Source organism: Babylonia areolata, chromosome 4 (genome assembly GCF_041734735.1).
Source record: "Babylonia areolata isolate BAREFJ2019XMU chromosome 4, ASM4173473v1, whole genome shotgun sequence".
NCBI lineage: Eukaryota > Metazoa > Mollusca > Gastropoda > Neogastropoda > Buccinidae > Babylonia > Babylonia areolata.
Genome location: NC_134879.1, coordinates 9,738,761 through 9,755,530, shown reverse-complemented (window position 1 = coordinate 9,755,530; position 16,770 = coordinate 9,738,761). Strand labels below are relative to the sequence as shown.

The following is a 16,770-nucleotide window of genomic DNA, read 5'->3' as shown; positions in this document are numbered from 1 at the left end:
TTTCTGTGTGAGATTAGTTCTGCCTTTACCAGGGAGAGTATGTCCATGAGAGCGCATCCAATGATTGTTTTTCTTTTTCTGCCTGCAGTTTTATTTGTTTTTCTATTGAAGTAGATTTTTCTACAGAATTTTGCCAGGGACAACCCTTTTGCTGCCATGGGTTCTTTTACATGCGCTAAATGCATGCTGCACATGGGACCTTCGTTTATTGTCTCATCCAGATGACGAGCGTCCAAACCACCACTGAAGGTCTAGTGGAGGTGGGGAAATATTGGCAGCTGTGGTACTTGAACCAGGGTGCTCAGATTCTCTCGCTTTGTAGCCAACGCATTACCACTATGCCAACACTCCGTTCATATGCGCGCGCACACACACACACACACACACGTGCGCGCGCACGCACACACACACACAAGGAATGATTACAACATACTGAGACACACAAACAAAGGTAGGTTCACCTCCATTCTCTGACTTTGTCTTTCTCAAACTATGACATCTATCAATCTGTCTGTCTGTCTGTGTCTGTGTCTGTGTTTGTGCCTGTCACCCTTAAATTGATTTGTAGATGCTAATGTGATGATAGCCTTAGTGGTCGGTGAGGTTCTAAGCACCATTATTTCTCTCTCTCTATGTATTATACATAAATATATTTTTGTTGTTGTTGCTGTTGTTGTTTCCTCGATTATTTTGTTTCCCGTGCTGCTTTAAGTATGGTTGTTTACCACCATTATTTTAAGAATAATAAGAAGCCAGAAAAGCGTTATTTCATCTTTATATATATATGTGGGACTTGAACCAGGGTGCTCAGATTTTCTTGCTTCGTAGGCAATGCATTACCACTATGCCAACTCTCTGTTCATACGCACACACACACACACACACACTAGCTGTGCTTGACTATGTGTGTATACATATGTATGTGTACATAACTACATGCATGTATATGAATGTGTATTGTGTATGCATGTGTTTATGTAAGTTTGTGCCTGCCTATGTGTGCGTATGTGTTAGGGTATCTGTTAGATACACATGTATGTTAAAGTGTGTGTGTGTGTGTGTGTGTGTGTGTGTGTGTGTAGTCACATTTTGGTGTGTGTATGTAACAGTCATTTAATGTTTTATGTCAACAAAAGCATTTTTGTAAAGCACCTAGAGCAGATTTCTGGACAGTGTGCCAAATAAGCATCCATCATTATTATATATATATATATATATTGTATTATAATGTGAAAGAGGGATGGAGGAGTAAGTCGCAAGTTGAGTAAGCATCTGATACTACAGCTAAAGCTTGATTCATCACAGACTATTTTTACTTTCGTTTTCAGATCTTCTGCACGCACGTAAAGGTGAAGGTCATAGTTCCTATTTTCATGCTTTTATTTTCCCTTAATCCCATTTTATATCCTCCAATACATTGAGCACGATTGAAATAGATTCCAGTCCTTGAATTCGTACACAGATGTAGCAATTTGTGTTGCAGTAAATGGAGAGGAAAGTTAGAGTAAAATGGCATTGACCGTCACATCGCCTCGATTTGGGCACCGGAAGTATATTGTGGTGATGCGAGCATACCTTAGTGAGGGACTTGAATTTATTAGCTTGCCGCAGTCATCTTCAATGAGAGACAACCCACTTTGCTCTTTTCACGGATTTTGTGGATATGACGGTAAGGAAACGTTGTCAGTCTATCGATGGTTTAGTATTTTTGGGAGACTAGTCGAAGTTTGTCACTTGGTTAGTGACGAATTAATTCATAAACAATCGAAATCTATTCAGTCAGTTCATCATCTGTCGTCTGCAAACGAACAGTGAGAATTATATTGTGAGTGACTCAGTTTGCAGTGAGTGGCGCACCCAGGATGATATGCTCACACACACACACACACACACACACACACACACAGACACACTAAAAATGACAAGTCAAATGCAGAAGGGAATAATGTATATTGATTAATACCATTACCATATTTTTATTAATCGATTAAATATTTGGCCTGTTTCTATTATTTCTGAGTACTAAATTATGCATTATATATGGCATTTTAGTGAGAAATTAATTCACTCGTTTTTAGTTGGATCAGGTCACAGAGATTCAAACTGGAGCCGAGGCCAATGTTGGTCACCTTAGGATATTGATAAAAGGAGAGATGTCCTGTCCTCCACTCCCACTCCCTCTCATCTCTTCCAAAGATTATGATCAATTATATTCCTAATGTTAATTCAGGGCATTGCTCACATAACACGCCCCCCTCCCACCCCCCACCCCACATTATATATATATATATATATATATATATATCTGTGTGTGTGTGTGTGTGTGTGTGTGTGTGTGTAACACATGATACAAACTTTTGAAAAAATATCCAAAAATGATGTTAAGTTATGCAGACCTACAACAATATCAATTTATATGAAAGAATATGATTTCTGTATCATACACAGGCTTGTATGAATGAAAATCATGTAAATATTTGTGCATGTAATGTATATATATTTATAATGAGTACATAAATCACATATTGCAGGACTGATTATATCAAGATGCAGAGTGGCAGGATTTGATAAAAAATGTGCAGTATTTCAGATATGGTGAAATGACTTGTTCTTGTGAAATAAGGTATGGACACAGATTAAAAGAAGTAGATGTACTCATCTACAATTGAAAAGAAATGAACAGATTTGTATTTTTTTAGACACCACAGAAATGAGATAACCTTTGAGTATAGTGGAATTTGTTGATCATGGCTTCTTTACATAAATAAACAACACAATTGATAAAGATCACTGAAGACTGAAGTAAAACTGTAATCTTTTAATCTTGTTTTGAAACTCTGGTAATGGTATGGCCTTCATAGGTGGTGGAGCAGTAAACAGTGCTGTGTGCTTAGTATTAACTCTTTCTATACTAAGGCACGCTATAACGTACCTCATGTGCACTACGCTTTATTACTGTGGTACGCTATAGTGTACCGCAAGTTTAAGAATTCATAGGTCATAGGTTATTGGTCTTGTGCAAAATTAAATGACACAAGTCTGTTCTACAGTCACCCAGAAGTGCACCTGTACTTTTATTGTGGCTGAGAATGCCTTTGAGTACAATACATGTGAGCGTACAGTCACCCAACTCATGTCTTCTTGCTCGACAAGATGGCATATCCATCAACTTCGGCAAATACTGTGGCTCAAAGTCGAATGCAAACTGATTCTATGGTGGATATCCATTGTGCATATACATTTGCCCATTCAATTGCTACAGTTAGGAAGTGTCTATGGTTGCTAAAGACCACATTTGTAAAATTTCTGTCATATGAGAAAAACTCACCCTCTTTATGTCAGTTGTGAAAAACATGATTTAAAAAAAAAGAAGATAAATCAGTCAAAAATAAAGTGAGTGCTTTGAACCTTTGCCAAATATTAGTCCATTCTATTCTTCATATTAACACAAAATTTCACAGGTGCATGTACTTGTATTCCTTTTTTTTATTCTTTTTTAATAGAATTTTTCTTGAAACTCAAGTACAGAGAGTATAATGAAGTCATCAGGCAGTATAGAATGAGTTAAACCTGTATGCATGACTGGTTATGTGTGTTTGCATACAGAACAAATAATGATTATCACTTCTCACTTCAGTGAATTTTTATGCTTGCTTTTAGATAATTTTGTGTATGGCGAAACTCAGGGGAGTAAATTGTCCATTCATTCAAGGAAGTGCAAAGTCTCCAGTGTTGATGAGAAAGAAGATAGTGTATGGCGTAACAAGGCAGCCAACAGTGGTATTGATTTTTGCCAGGTAGTGTACCACTGTTGGTCTGGGTGTGTGAGGCTTGGCACTACAAGCTATCCCTGAGGGTGACCCCAGCAATTGGGACTACCTAATTGTCACTTGTTGGTGCTGTTCAGTAGAGCACACACATTCGCCTCTTGCTCTTCATAACAACCTTAGTCTTGTTGCAGCTACTTTCAGAATGGCATTCTGAAAGTATGGCATTACAAGCTTCTGCAGGCTTGTCTGTGACTCTGTGTATGGCAATTACTGGAGTAAATGCCAGTGTCATAACTCACCAGCACACGACCTCTGACTGTAATTATCAGTCTGTGTTGTGTTTGACATGATGTAATGTGTAATGATCAGTTTGTGTTGAATTTCACATGAGGGATAAGTAATTATCAGTCTGTCACCCTGTGTTATGTTTGACATGGTGGATGTGTAATCACAGTGTGTTTGTTCGATGTGAGGGATATGTAATTATCAGACTGTGCTGTGTTGTGTTTAACATGAGAGATGTGTAATTACCTGCCCCTGCCTGCCCCTCTGTATCTGTCCTGTCTGTCCCTCTGTGTGTGTCTGTCCTGCCTGTTCCCCTGTCTTTCCCTCTGGCTTTGTTCTGTCTGTCTGTCTTCATCTGTCCTGTCTGTCCTTCTGTCTGTACCTATCCTGTCTGTCCCTCTGTCTGTCAGTTCTGTCTGTCCCTCTGTGTCTGTCCTGTATGTCCTACTGTCTGTCTCTGTCCTTTCTCTCCCTCTGTGTGTCCCTCTGTGTCTCTGTCAGTCCCTCTGTAATTTTTTGTCTTGTCTGTCCCTCTGTCCTGTCTGTTCCTCTGTCTGTGTCCTGTCTCTCCCTCTGTATGTCCCTCTCCGCCTCTGTATGTGTCTCTGTCAGACCCTCTGTAAGTTTCTGTCTTGTCTGTCCCTATGTGTCCTGTCTGTTCCTCTATGTCATGCCTGTTCCTTTGTGTCCTGTCTGTGCCTGTCCTGTCTGCCATTCTCAGCTTCTGTCTGTGTCTGTCCTGTCTGTGTCATACCTTTGTCTGTCCTGTCTGTGTGTCCCTCTGTGTCCGTCAGTGTCTGTCCCTCTGTCTGTGTCTGTCCCTGTGTGTCTGTCCTGTCTGCCCAATCTGTCCTTCTGTCTGTCCATCTGTCTTCTAATTCTGTCTGTGTCTGTTCTGTCTTTGTCCTGTCTGACCCCATATGTGTGTCTGTCCTGTGTCCCTCTGTCTGTGTCTGTCCTGTCTGTCCCTCTGTCCTGTCTGTTCCTCTGTCATTGTCATGTCTGTCCCTCTGTATCTGTCATGTCTCTGTCTCGTCTGTCCATCTGTCTGTGTCTGTCTTGTCTGTCCATGTGTCTGTCCTGTGTCCTGTCTCACTCTGTCTGGGTCTGTCCTGTCTGTGTCCTGTCTGTCACTCTTGTCTGTGTCTGTCCTGTCTGTGTCCTGTCTGTCACTCTGTGTCTGTCCTGTCTGTCCCTCTGTCTGTGTCTGTCCTGTCTGTCCCTCTGTGTCTGTCCTGTCCCCCTGTCTGTCCCTCTGTGTCTGTTCTGTCTGTCCTGTCTCTCCCTCTATCTGTGTCCTGTCTGTCCCAATGTCTCTGTCCGTCCCTCTGTGTCTGTCCCTCTGTCTGTGTCTGTCCTGTCTGTCCCCCGGTCTGTGTTTGTCCCTCTGGGTCTGATTCACTGTTGTGCTTCATTGTCACTGCATATTCTTCTCCAGTACAATCTCATCCTCTCCCTCATGCCCAGATCACACTAACACACACCATTTGTCCCTCTCTTTCCCTCTCACCCCTCCTACACTCAGCCTTTGCTTCCCTCCCTCTCTCCCCTCCTGATTTTTGTCTCCCCAACCTCACTCCCTGTTTCTCTTCTGTCTCGCCTCTTATTGATTCTGTTATTTGCCGGCAAATGAATCAATGGCAGTTGGCAAGTGATAGAGTGGATGAAGAGTGGGGTGTGTGGGGAGGGGGGTTGTGGAGATACAGTGCTGGGTTGGGAGAGGTTTCCACTTAGCTGACAGACATGGTCATCATGGCTTGGAAGTTTGATGGAGAGAAAACTGAAGGTAACCATGACTTGGAAGTTTGACCAAGGGAAAACAGCAAGGATTTTTCTCCCCATGCTACCAGGTCTCAGTGCTGTGATTAAGAAGACAGGGAATTGATTTATTCAGGGATATCATGTGTACAACATGCTGCTTGTTTCGAATTCCTTTGGAAAGCAGTCCAGCAGTTGATTCTAAAAAAAAAAAAAGGTGTTATAAGCTAGCATTGAATGAACTTTATAAAAGTACACATTTATTGCAGCCTCTGCAGAATACACCGAATTGTGACAAATATATAGACAAACTGTTCTTGTCTCTCCCTCTGTTCTTGTAGCTCATGTTTTTGGGGAGGATATGGAAGAGAGAAGTTTACTCTGAGGGGGGAGGAGGGGTTGAAAAACCCCCAAAAAACATATTATACTGTCTTGGTGTTCTTAGATGTTTTGTTGTGTTGCACAGAACATGCCAAACGGAATTAGTACACATAAATTGTGATGAAGAGGACATGGTGGAAATAATAGCATAAAAAGAAATGTAGGGAATGTCTTGAATTTTACCAGGGACATTGAACACTTCGGTTATTTTAGTTTCAGAAAGGGATAGCAACTCGCACAATGACAGTGTGCATTAATGTTGAAGAAAATAAAAGTATAATGCTGTTTTACATGTTCATTGTTGGGTATTATGCTGTTTTACCCTTTCTGTTTTTTCCCCAACACACTCATGCCTTTGTCATTTAGGTTTGTGCAGTGTTGACCCTAATCAGGTGAGGACTGGATAAAAAAAATTAAAGAAAAGAGCACACCGCTGCTTGTTTATTATTTCCTTTTTTTTCAGAAAAAAGATGAGTTGTGTGTACAGTTATCAGGTGGAGAATGGTGACTCTGTCGTCCAGGGATCATGTGGAGCGATGGAATCTGATCCGATGGGATTGAATCCCACATTCACTAGTATTTTCTCCCCCTCCTACTACAACTTGAGTGGTGGTCTTGATGCTAATCATTTGGATGAGACAATGAATTGAGCTGCTGTGTTTAGCAGACACTTAGTGCATGTGAAAGAACCCACAGCAACAAAAGGGTTGTCCCTGGCAAAATTCTGTAGGAAAATCCACTTTGATTGGAAAACAAATAAAATTGCAGGCAGGAAAAAACAAACAAACAAGGGTGGTGCTCTCAGTGTAGGGACATGCTCTCCCTGGGGAGAGCAGCCTGAATTTCACACAGAGAAATCTGTTCTGACAAAAGAATAATACAATGCAATAATATGTATGTATGATAGTAATATCTGACTATGACCATCAGAACAGCAGAGGAGGAAACTGCTGTCCCACCTTTCTGGTTTGATTAAAGTGAGGAGTGTCTTGCCCATGTTAAACCCCACTCTCTTGGCCAACTGGGCTTTAGGACAGTCAGCACTGGGATGGTTCCCAAAGGCCAACAAGCCCCCAAGGCTGCAGCACAAAGTGCCAGTGCACTCTTGCCTTCTAGTTTGAAAGTCATAGTCCTTCACAAAAGACAAAGCTATAAATGATATCCTGTTTCAGTGGAGAAACCATCAGTCGATTTTGCAACAGAGATTTTTCTATATTCATCATGTGACAATTTACTGAATTCTCAGCAAGTTCAAAAGTTTGTGCTTAGAATACACCTCCGAGCGATAGCTTATATGCTTTCCAATCTACACTTTGTAATTTTCTTAATAAGTATTGTGGTCCATTGAAAAAAGACCTCATGAGAATATGTCAACCGAGAGCGTACAAAAGAAGTTGACAAACATGATTATCATTGCATTTGTTTCTTGCCTCGAGTACAGTTGAAATGAATGGCATGCTAACAATCTTTTTTAAAAAAAAAAAGAAAAAAAAGAAAGAAAGACTCTTTCTCGCTTTATTTAGTATATCTTAGTATATCCTCTTTCGCTTCGTCAGGTCTCTGCACTCAGCTCTTTCAAGTCTGACCTTAAAACCCACCATTTCACAAGATAGCCTCCCTCCCCTGCCTCCTCTTTGTCTTCAGTTTCTTCAGTTTTAGAGTTATGCATGCGTGTGAATGACTGGTGTGAAAGCGCTTAGATTTGTCTCTGCACAAGATTCAGTGCTATATAAATACTGTCATTATTATTATTATTATTAGTCACAGAGCTCTCATTTTGTTGTATCAATAATGAAACGACATAAAGAGCATGGTGGTTTTGTTCTCAGATGGACATGGTGGCCATGGATGCCATGGGCTAAGCGGGTGGAGGCGGGGGGTGCTGGAGACTGCATTGCACAGCACGGTGGGTCTGGTGCAGGGGAGGTAATCCTCTGAGCTCAGCCAGGGACCGCTGCTGTCCCCTGGCTAGCTGTGTCACCATGACGGAGGACTTGCTGCAAGTGAACCTGGTGGTCAAGGAGAGATGGAAAGTGGTGAGTGGTGTGTGTGTGTGTGTGTGTGTGTGTGTATGCGAGTGTGTGTGTGTGTGTGTGTGTGAGTCTGTATATGTATGTACTAGTGTGTGTGTGTATGTGTGCATGCGTGTATGTATGTGTGGCACAAATGTTCTAGTGTGTGACTTTTTTTTGTTTTTTTTTGTCACACTGTTTTAGAAGGCGACTAGTTCCTTTGTCTCTTTTACTGTTTTAGAACTTGACCAGTTCTTTTGAAATTTGAATGTCGTACAACTGTTGTAGTATGTGACAAGTTCTATTGAATATTTGATATCTGTTCTAGTATGAGACAAGTTCTATTGACTGTTGTACCACTCCTGTATGAGAGAACATGTCAGTTCTTTTGACCATTGTACAGCTCTTTGGCGGAAGGACAGGATAGGGCCCCACCTTCATATACCAAGCCAAAGACACATTGATGCAAATTCACTGTCCTGATAGCCATGAAAGGTTATGAGACCTTGAACTTTTTAAGAGCTGTTTGAATGCATGAAATTTTAGCATACACACACATTGATATGCTTAGTATTTGTGTGTGTGTGTGTGCGCGCGCGCGTGTGTCTGCAGCTGCGGAAGATAGGAGGTGGAGGTTTTGGGGAGATTTACGAGGCCATGGACATGGTGACTCGCGAGTCCGTGGCTCTCAAACTGGAGTCTGCCAAGCAAGCCAAGCAGGTGCTGAAGATGGAGGTGGCCGTGCTGAAGAAACTGCAAGGTGAGAAAAAAACTGAACAGAACACAGAAACAGACACACATGTACACCTCCCCCTCCCCTCCCATCCCCCCAAGCTCCTGCAAACACACATAGGGACACACACACACACACACACACACACACACACACACACACACACACACACACACACCCTCTCTCTCAAACACATGCACACACACACACACATACAAACACACAACACATACACACACTCTCTGTCTGTTGTTCTTGTGTAAGAAATGTCTTGTCAGAAAATGGTTTTGCAGTTGTGTGGATGTGTCGGTGTGGGGTATGAGCAAACTTTTATTTCAGAATTTAAATCCAAACTGCTTGATATGTTCAAACAAAATAGGCATTCAGACATAAAAAGTAAGGATGAGTACATCTGATTCCATTCATTTAGAAATAGATTACAAGCTTAAAAATTCCTAACTGTTATTACGAATGAATGACATCGCACAATGCTTGCCCAATTTAGATTCAGAACTCTTGGCTTTAATGCCATCAAATTATGGTTTATATCAGGTATGTCCTCAAATTCGCCATGTTCTTTGTGAAACTCCACTGTTAGGATGAAATTCATTTTGTGTTTGATTGTAAATATACTATATCATATGATTTGAGAAGTAAATGTGTGGTTTTTGAAAAAATAATTTACAAAAAAGAAAGGATCACTTTAGCATATTAACATCTGAACATCCCGAGGTGATAATCTCGGTAGCAAAATTTATATCAGAAGCTACCAAGATTAGGCAAAAAGCACTACAAGCATAACTATGTGGTCAGATAGGTTTGACAGTTTTCTTCTGTAGCCAGTGTTGGAATTTGTTGCATAGTGCATTGATAGATGAATGAACGGAGTTATGTGTTGGGTGGCCTGTTGGTTGCTATCATTTTCCTTCAAAGAAGGAACTCTGTTTTGTTTCATTATTTGCTTTCACCATTTCATTCATGTATTATAATGGTTTGTTATAAAATGAAAGTACGTTGATGCATTCACCCTTGTCATAAGAACCTCATGGCCAATGACATTAAAGTGTCAGGTGTCAAAGCATCTCTCTCTCTCTCTTGATCAGTGTTAATAACAGTTCTGACTGTTTTCTGTCCTGACTTAACCGTGACTTAACCATGGCGCTATTGTGACAGGGAGGGACCACGTGTGCCGCTTCATTGGCTGTGGGCGGAACGAGCGGTTCAACTACGTGGTGATGTCACTGCAAGGCAAGAACCTGGCTGAGCTGAGGAGGAACCAGCCTAGGGGATGCTTCTCCCTCGGCACCACCCTGAGGCTGGGATCCCAGATCCTGAAGGCCATTGAATCCATCCACGCTGTTGGATTCCTACATAGGGACATCAAGCCTGTAAGCCTTTGGTCAACATGTAGTGCTCAGCAAATAATGTGTTCTCTTTACTTGTTTCCTGCACAGACATTGGGCCTGTAAGCCTTTGGTCAACATGTAGTGCTCAGCAAATGATGTGTTCTCTTTACTTGTTTCCTGCATAGACATTGGGCCTGTAAGCCTTTGGTCAACATGTAGTGCTCGGCAAATGATGTGTTCTCTTTACTTGTTTCCTGCATAGACATTGGGCCTGTAAGCCCATGGATTGTAAACTTGTAGTGCTCAACAGATATTTCTCTTTCATTTGTTTTCCTCCATAGACATCAAGTCTGTCAAGACGTTTGTCAGCATGTAGTGCTCAGCAAATAGTTTGTTCTCTTTTGTATATTTGTTTAGTTTCTTGTCTTTTATTTGTTTCCTGTATAGACACCATGCCTGTAAGCCCTTTGTCAACATGTAGTGCTCAACAGATAGTTTGTTCTCCTTTATTTGTTTAGTTTCTTCACTTTTATTTGTTTCCTGCATAGACATCAAGCCCGTAAGCCTTTTGTCAACATGTAGTACTCAACAGATAGTTTGTTCACCTTCATTTGTTTCCTGCATAGACAACAAACCTGTAAGCCTGTTGTAAACATGTCGTTCTCAACAGTTTGTTCTCTTTTATTTGTTTCCTGCATAGAAATCAAACCTGTAAGCTCTTTGTCAACATTTAGTGCTCAACCAATAGTTTGTTCTCTTTCATTTTTTTCGTCTTTTATTTTAGACTTTACCGTCCTCAGGGTGGTTTCAGTGTTTCTTCCTTTCACTGTTTCTGAAAGGGGAAACTGGGAAGTAGGTTGTGAGTCCAGTAGAGTAGGGATTAAGTGTAAGTGTGTGTGTGTGTGTGTGTGTGTGTGTGTGTGTGTGTGTGTGTAATAGTAGTAGTAGTAGTAGTAGTAGTATTGTAGTATATTGTAATTTGAAACAAATTGATGCGACACAAATATCATTTCCATATGTCAGTTATCGGTTTATGCAATTTTGCACTGGGAAAAAGACACAACTTAATGTAAGTAAATTCATAAAACTTGGAAATGGCGTGTAGCTAAAAGTTACATCCAAAATGTACTTGCCAGTATGTTGAAGTTTGAATAGTTGCAAATCATTATTATACATGAGGTGTGTATACTTGTGTGTGTGTGTGTTGCTTGTTTTGGTGACATTGTTGGACTGAAGTTGTGATTCAAAGAGTATGTATTGTAATTGTCCTCCACACATCAAAAGGAGCAAAAGGATCAGAATTCTTTGAACCTTTGAATCTTTTATTATTTTTATTTCAGTCCAACTTCTCCATGGGGAAGGGAGGCAGTGCACGGAAGGTCTACATGTTGGACTTTGGTCTGGCCCGCCAGTTTGTCACTGCCACTGGGGAGGTTCGACCCCCGCGGGCCGCAGCAGGATTCAGGGGTACTGTCCGCTACGCCTCGGTCAACGCTCATCGCAACAATGTGAGCTACTTTCTTTTTTTGTGTGTGTGTATGTTTTTTTGTTGTTTTTTTCTTCATGTTCTGTGTTGTTATTATTTAAAGTGTTTTCAGCACTAAATGTGACTAAGTGGTCAACAAAGCTATTAGCAACAATGATAAGTAAATAGACAGATCAGTGAATAAATGAATAAACCTTAGCAAATGCCATAAATTCATGTTTGATTAGTGTCCTGAAGTTTCAGGTTGATGCTTGGTTGAAGAAGGGAAAAAGCTTTTTACGTTTTCACTGGCATCCCCACACACATAACCGATAGTATAACAACACCACAGCCTGGCAGACCACATGGCCCTTGTGGTAAAACATGCAACAGACACACACACACACATGCACGTATGCATGCATGCATATGTGGACAGACAATACCATGACCTAGCACAGCAGATGGGCTTTATGGTGGACTGGGCAGAAAGCGACTTTAATTGTAACTGAAGGTAAATTACCTTCTTTAAAAGGATACTATTTTCCTCCTTTGTATCACACAGACCGTTCTGAAAGGGTTAACACGGAATTGTATGTCCAGTGTGGTCTCAATTATGAGTTCATTGCCTCCCCTGTCCCCAAAGATATTATTGATGTTTCAGCTATAGGTGCCAAGATTAAGTTAAATGACTTTGTCATAAATTTCCTTTCTGTTTATTTAAAAAATGGTCCTTCTGATTTAAACTCAAACTGGCTTCAGAATTTAGTAAAAGAAAATGAACAATGGGTTGTCGGTGGAGACTTTAACGCCCATGCTCCCTTTTGGGAAAAAAATTGTCAGTCGATCACTAATTCTCGTCTTGTTGAAAATCTATTCAAGTCCTCTCTTCACCTTCACCTTCACCTCTCCCGTAGTCTGGGTTCAGACCGTTGGGGCACCGCTGCTGACCTGACCACCACCCCTCTCCACTCTTCACGGTTTTCTGATTTCCTCAGGGCGTCACCGAGCGTCAAGCCTGTCCACCCCCCCATGTTGTCTTCCCATCTCTTCTTCTGCCGTCCTCTCCTTCTGCCTCCTTGTACGGTGCCTTGCAGGAACATTTTGGCAAGACCAGATGATCGGGAGATGTGTCCATACCACCTAAGTTTGCATTTCTTCACTATGGACAGAAGGTCTTCGTAGGGTCCAATACTTTGCTTGATTCTGTTCTTCACTTCCGTGTTAGTGATGTGGTCTCTGTAGGAGATGCCAAGTAGTCTACGAAAGCATCTCATCTCGACAGCTTGGATTCTTTTCTCGATGTCTGCAGTCAGGGTCCAAGTCTCGCAGGCGTAGAGCAATATTGATATAACCAGGGAACGCATCAGTCTGATTTTTGAGCTGAGAGCGATGTTTTTGTTGTTCCAGATGGTGTTCAGCTTGTTGAGTGCCGTTGTTGTTTGGGCAATTCTCGAGAGTACTTCTGGTTTAGATCCTTCATCTGACACGATTGCTCCCAGATATTTGAAGCTGTGGACTGTTTTAAGCTTTTCGTCGTTGACTTTGATGTCAATGCTGATGCCGTTGGTGTTGTTAGTCATCAGTTTGGTTTTCTCCGTACTGATTTGCATTCCATACGATGTGGAGGCTTTGTCCAGATGTTTGACCAGGCTTGCCAGTTCTTCTTCTTTTCCAGCCAGATATTGGAAAGGGCTTCTCAATTTTTACAGCTGAATTAATTGCCATCCTTATGGCATTAACATATCTAATTGATCCCCTAAACTTGATTAATGTTTATTTTGTGTCGATTCAAAATCAGTTCTGCAGTCTATCAAATCAGGTTGTACGAACATTAATTATAACTTGATTCACTGTATTCAAATGAGAGGAACTAATATTGAAATGTGCTGGATTCCCTCACACTGTGGGCTTTTCTCCAATGAACGTGCAGATCATCTTGCCGCAAAGCTTGGAGCTAAAAACGCTTTAAATGCAATTGAATTTCCTCATCTTTTATCATCATCTGAAATGTGTAATATTGTTGAAAGAAATATGCAAAATTCCTTTCTGACTTTAGAAGTTAACACTTCTGTCTTATTAAATGCTAAAAGAACTGGCAGGGCTGTTAAGAGCATGGCATTTAGGTTATTACTAAATGCCCCATACACAAAATATTGTGAAAATATTGAATGCATTTGCATGGAACGTTTAATGGTAGAGCACATTTTAACCCGCTGTTTAGTAATGAAACCTTTTTTGCCTCCAGAAATTACGGAACACTTGTTGCCAGTTTCAAATGTTAATATTTTTTGGAAAAAGTTATATATTTCAAACTGTTCTTTATTAAAGTTAGCTGGGTATGTGTAAAATAGTCCAGTTGGTTGTTTATTGTAGGTCCCCACATGAACCTCTTTGCAGATAATAATCTACAGAAGTAGTGCATACAATATTTATTGATGATTTTTTTTGGTCCTTATCCTGCTTCCCCTGTCCCGTCTCTCACACACACCCTTCCAGTATTATGTTTTTTTTTTCTCCAATCACTGACACTCTCCCTCTCCATTTTAGAGTTTGTACTTTATCTTTTCCACATTCTGTTCTCTCTCTCTCTCTCTTCCTTTCTTAGTCCCCTCCCCCTTCCCCCCCCTCCCCTCCACCTCAACCGCCCCCCTTTTCATTTGAATATACAGAAATGTAGATTTCTAATTAATAATAACAATCATCATTATGATAGAAATGATAATAATCCAAATAATAATAATAATATCATTTATTTTCAGTCTAATATCATCATCTCAGATGAACAGACTATAAATAAATGAACGAAACGAGGCAGAAAGCAACAATGACAAACAGCAGATAGGATCTCACCTGTCCGTGTGTCTCTGTGTTTCATGACATGTGCAGAGATGCCAACTGTTATGATTTTACCGTATTTTGCTATGTTTGATTGCAGTTTGTTCTGACATTACGCCAACCTCAAAATTGTTCTGATCAAGTTCATTTTCCACTACATAGCATGGTCACATGTTATGCTGTCATAATATTACCCAGACGCTCTGGACCAATCGATCATGAGGCCAGGGCAGTCACGACAAACCTTGGTCTCAGGTGATGATGCTTAGCTAATTGCATGTGTGTTTACATTGAAACAGCATTGACTGGACCAAAGTCTGTGCCCAGTGGATTAAACTATGGAGTGCAAGGAAGGAAAAGGTGGCTTGAAACAGAAGTCAGTCATGTATTCTGATTGTGAGAAACAAGATGAACAAAGACCAGGGAAGCGACACAGTGCCACAGATGTGCCGACTGTAAAAAAGCACCGACAGGAACAGAAGTTTCACCAAACGTACACTGAAAAATATCCGTGCATCACATGCTCATTGTACTGTGTGCAAGTTCGACATTGTAGATAAAATGTGTGTTTGCTGATGTGGCTCGGAGTCTGAGTGTTCCTACCAAATTCAGAATGTTCCTACCAAATTTCCTGATTGTTCCTACAAACACTTGACCGTGTTGGCATCACTGCATGTGTGCTGTAACAACAATGACAAACAGCAGACAGGATTTCACCTGTCCATGTGTCTCTGTGTTACAGGAGATGTTTGATGTAACAACAAAGACAGACAGCAGACAGGATCTCACCTGTGCATCATATGTCTCAGTGTAGTAGGAGACATGTACTGTAACCATATTATCCCACCTGTCCACTATATGTCTGTCTGTCTGCAGGAGATGGGTCGCCATGATGACTTGTGGTCACTGTTCTACATGCTGGTGGAGTTCTTGGCAGGCCAGTTGCCATGGCGACGAGTTAAGGACAAGGAGCAGGTGGGGTTTTCAGTTTCAGTTTCTCAAGGAGGCCTCACTGTGTTCAAACAAACCCATATGCGCTACACCACATCTGCAAGGCAGATGCCCGACAAGTAGCATAGCCTGACATGCTTGAGTGCATTTATATATATTTGTGTACCTATCAGAGCGGATTTCTTCTACAGAATTTTGCCAGTGGGCAACACTTATATTACTATGGGGTTTTTTTTTTCAGTGTGCCAGGTGCGTGTTGCACATGGGACCTTGGGTTTATTGTCTTGTCCGTATGACTAGATGCTGAGTTTGATTTTTCCAGTCAAACTTGGGATTAAAAAGGGATGATGAAAGTATTCATATTTTCTGTTCAAAATTTGCACACATTGATGACTTGTAAATGAATCCAGGAATGCACAGAGTTTGAAACAGATTAAATTCAGAACGTAAAACAGCCATGATAGGGTCCATTTGCCTAATTCTATTGTCTGCCTTGCGACTGAGACAAAACTGCGTCAGACGTCATTGTTGACATGCACTGTTCATGTGAATCAGTCACCGTGAAAGTAACTCTCCTGCTTGCGAGCGCAGCAACACACACTGCATTTACTGGTTGCAGTGGAGAGTGGAAAGGTCTGTTAAGATATTCTTAGCTCATTATGTCATTATGGGAATTTGGTGCCACTCCAAAAATTAAAAACTAAGGCCCCGATTGGGGGCCTTTGTCAGGTGTGAGTTAAGCATTGTGCCGCCTTGCTCTCCCAGGTGGGTGCAATGAAGGAGAGGTGCGACCACTTCCAGCTGCTGAAGAACATGCCGGTGGAGCTGCGCTCCTTCCTGGAGCACCTGCAGACCCTGGACTACCTCACCTGCCCAGACTACCCCTTCCTGCACAACCTGTTGGACCAGTGCATGCGCCGCAAGGGTGTGCGCCACGCAGACCCCTACGACTGGGAGAAGTCGTACGGGGACACCTCCCTCACCACCACCACCACCACCACCTCCCAGCAGCTGGTGGCTGTGCGCCACACTGGAGGGGGACAAGGGTAGGTGTTTGGGGGTGGGGATGGAGGCGGAGGAAGGGGGTGCTTGGTGTTTTGGGGTGCGGGTTGGGTGGGGGGTGGCGGAGGGACAAGGGGGTGTTAGGTGTTTGGGGATGGGTACTGGGGGGGTTTGGGTTTGGGTTGGGTGGGGTTGGATGAGGGGGGGGGGTGTTTGTGGATGGGTACTG

The 16,770-nt window shown here is 41.8% G+C and overlaps 1 protein-coding gene across 1 annotated transcript in view; it reads left to right on the top strand.

Moving 5' to 3' along the window:
* Positions 1–1,581: 1,581 nt before the first annotated feature.
* Positions 1,582–16,770, top strand: part of LOC143280835 (uncharacterized) — a 29,022-nt gene continuing 13,833 nt past the window's right edge. Inside the window, exons 1-7 of the mRNA XM_076585545.1 lie at positions 1,582–1,669; positions 8,024–8,230; positions 8,819–8,966; positions 10,113–10,327; positions 11,626–11,793; positions 15,465–15,563; positions 16,305–16,585. Coding sequence (XP_076441660.1) covers positions 8,177–8,230; positions 8,819–8,966; positions 10,113–10,327; positions 11,626–11,793; positions 15,465–15,563; positions 16,305–16,585 — 965 coding nt within the window. The 5' untranslated portion in view covers positions 1,582–1,669; positions 8,024–8,176. The remainder of the gene's footprint in view (positions 1,670–8,023; positions 8,231–8,818; positions 8,967–10,112; positions 10,328–11,625; positions 11,794–15,464; positions 15,564–16,304; positions 16,586–16,770) is intronic.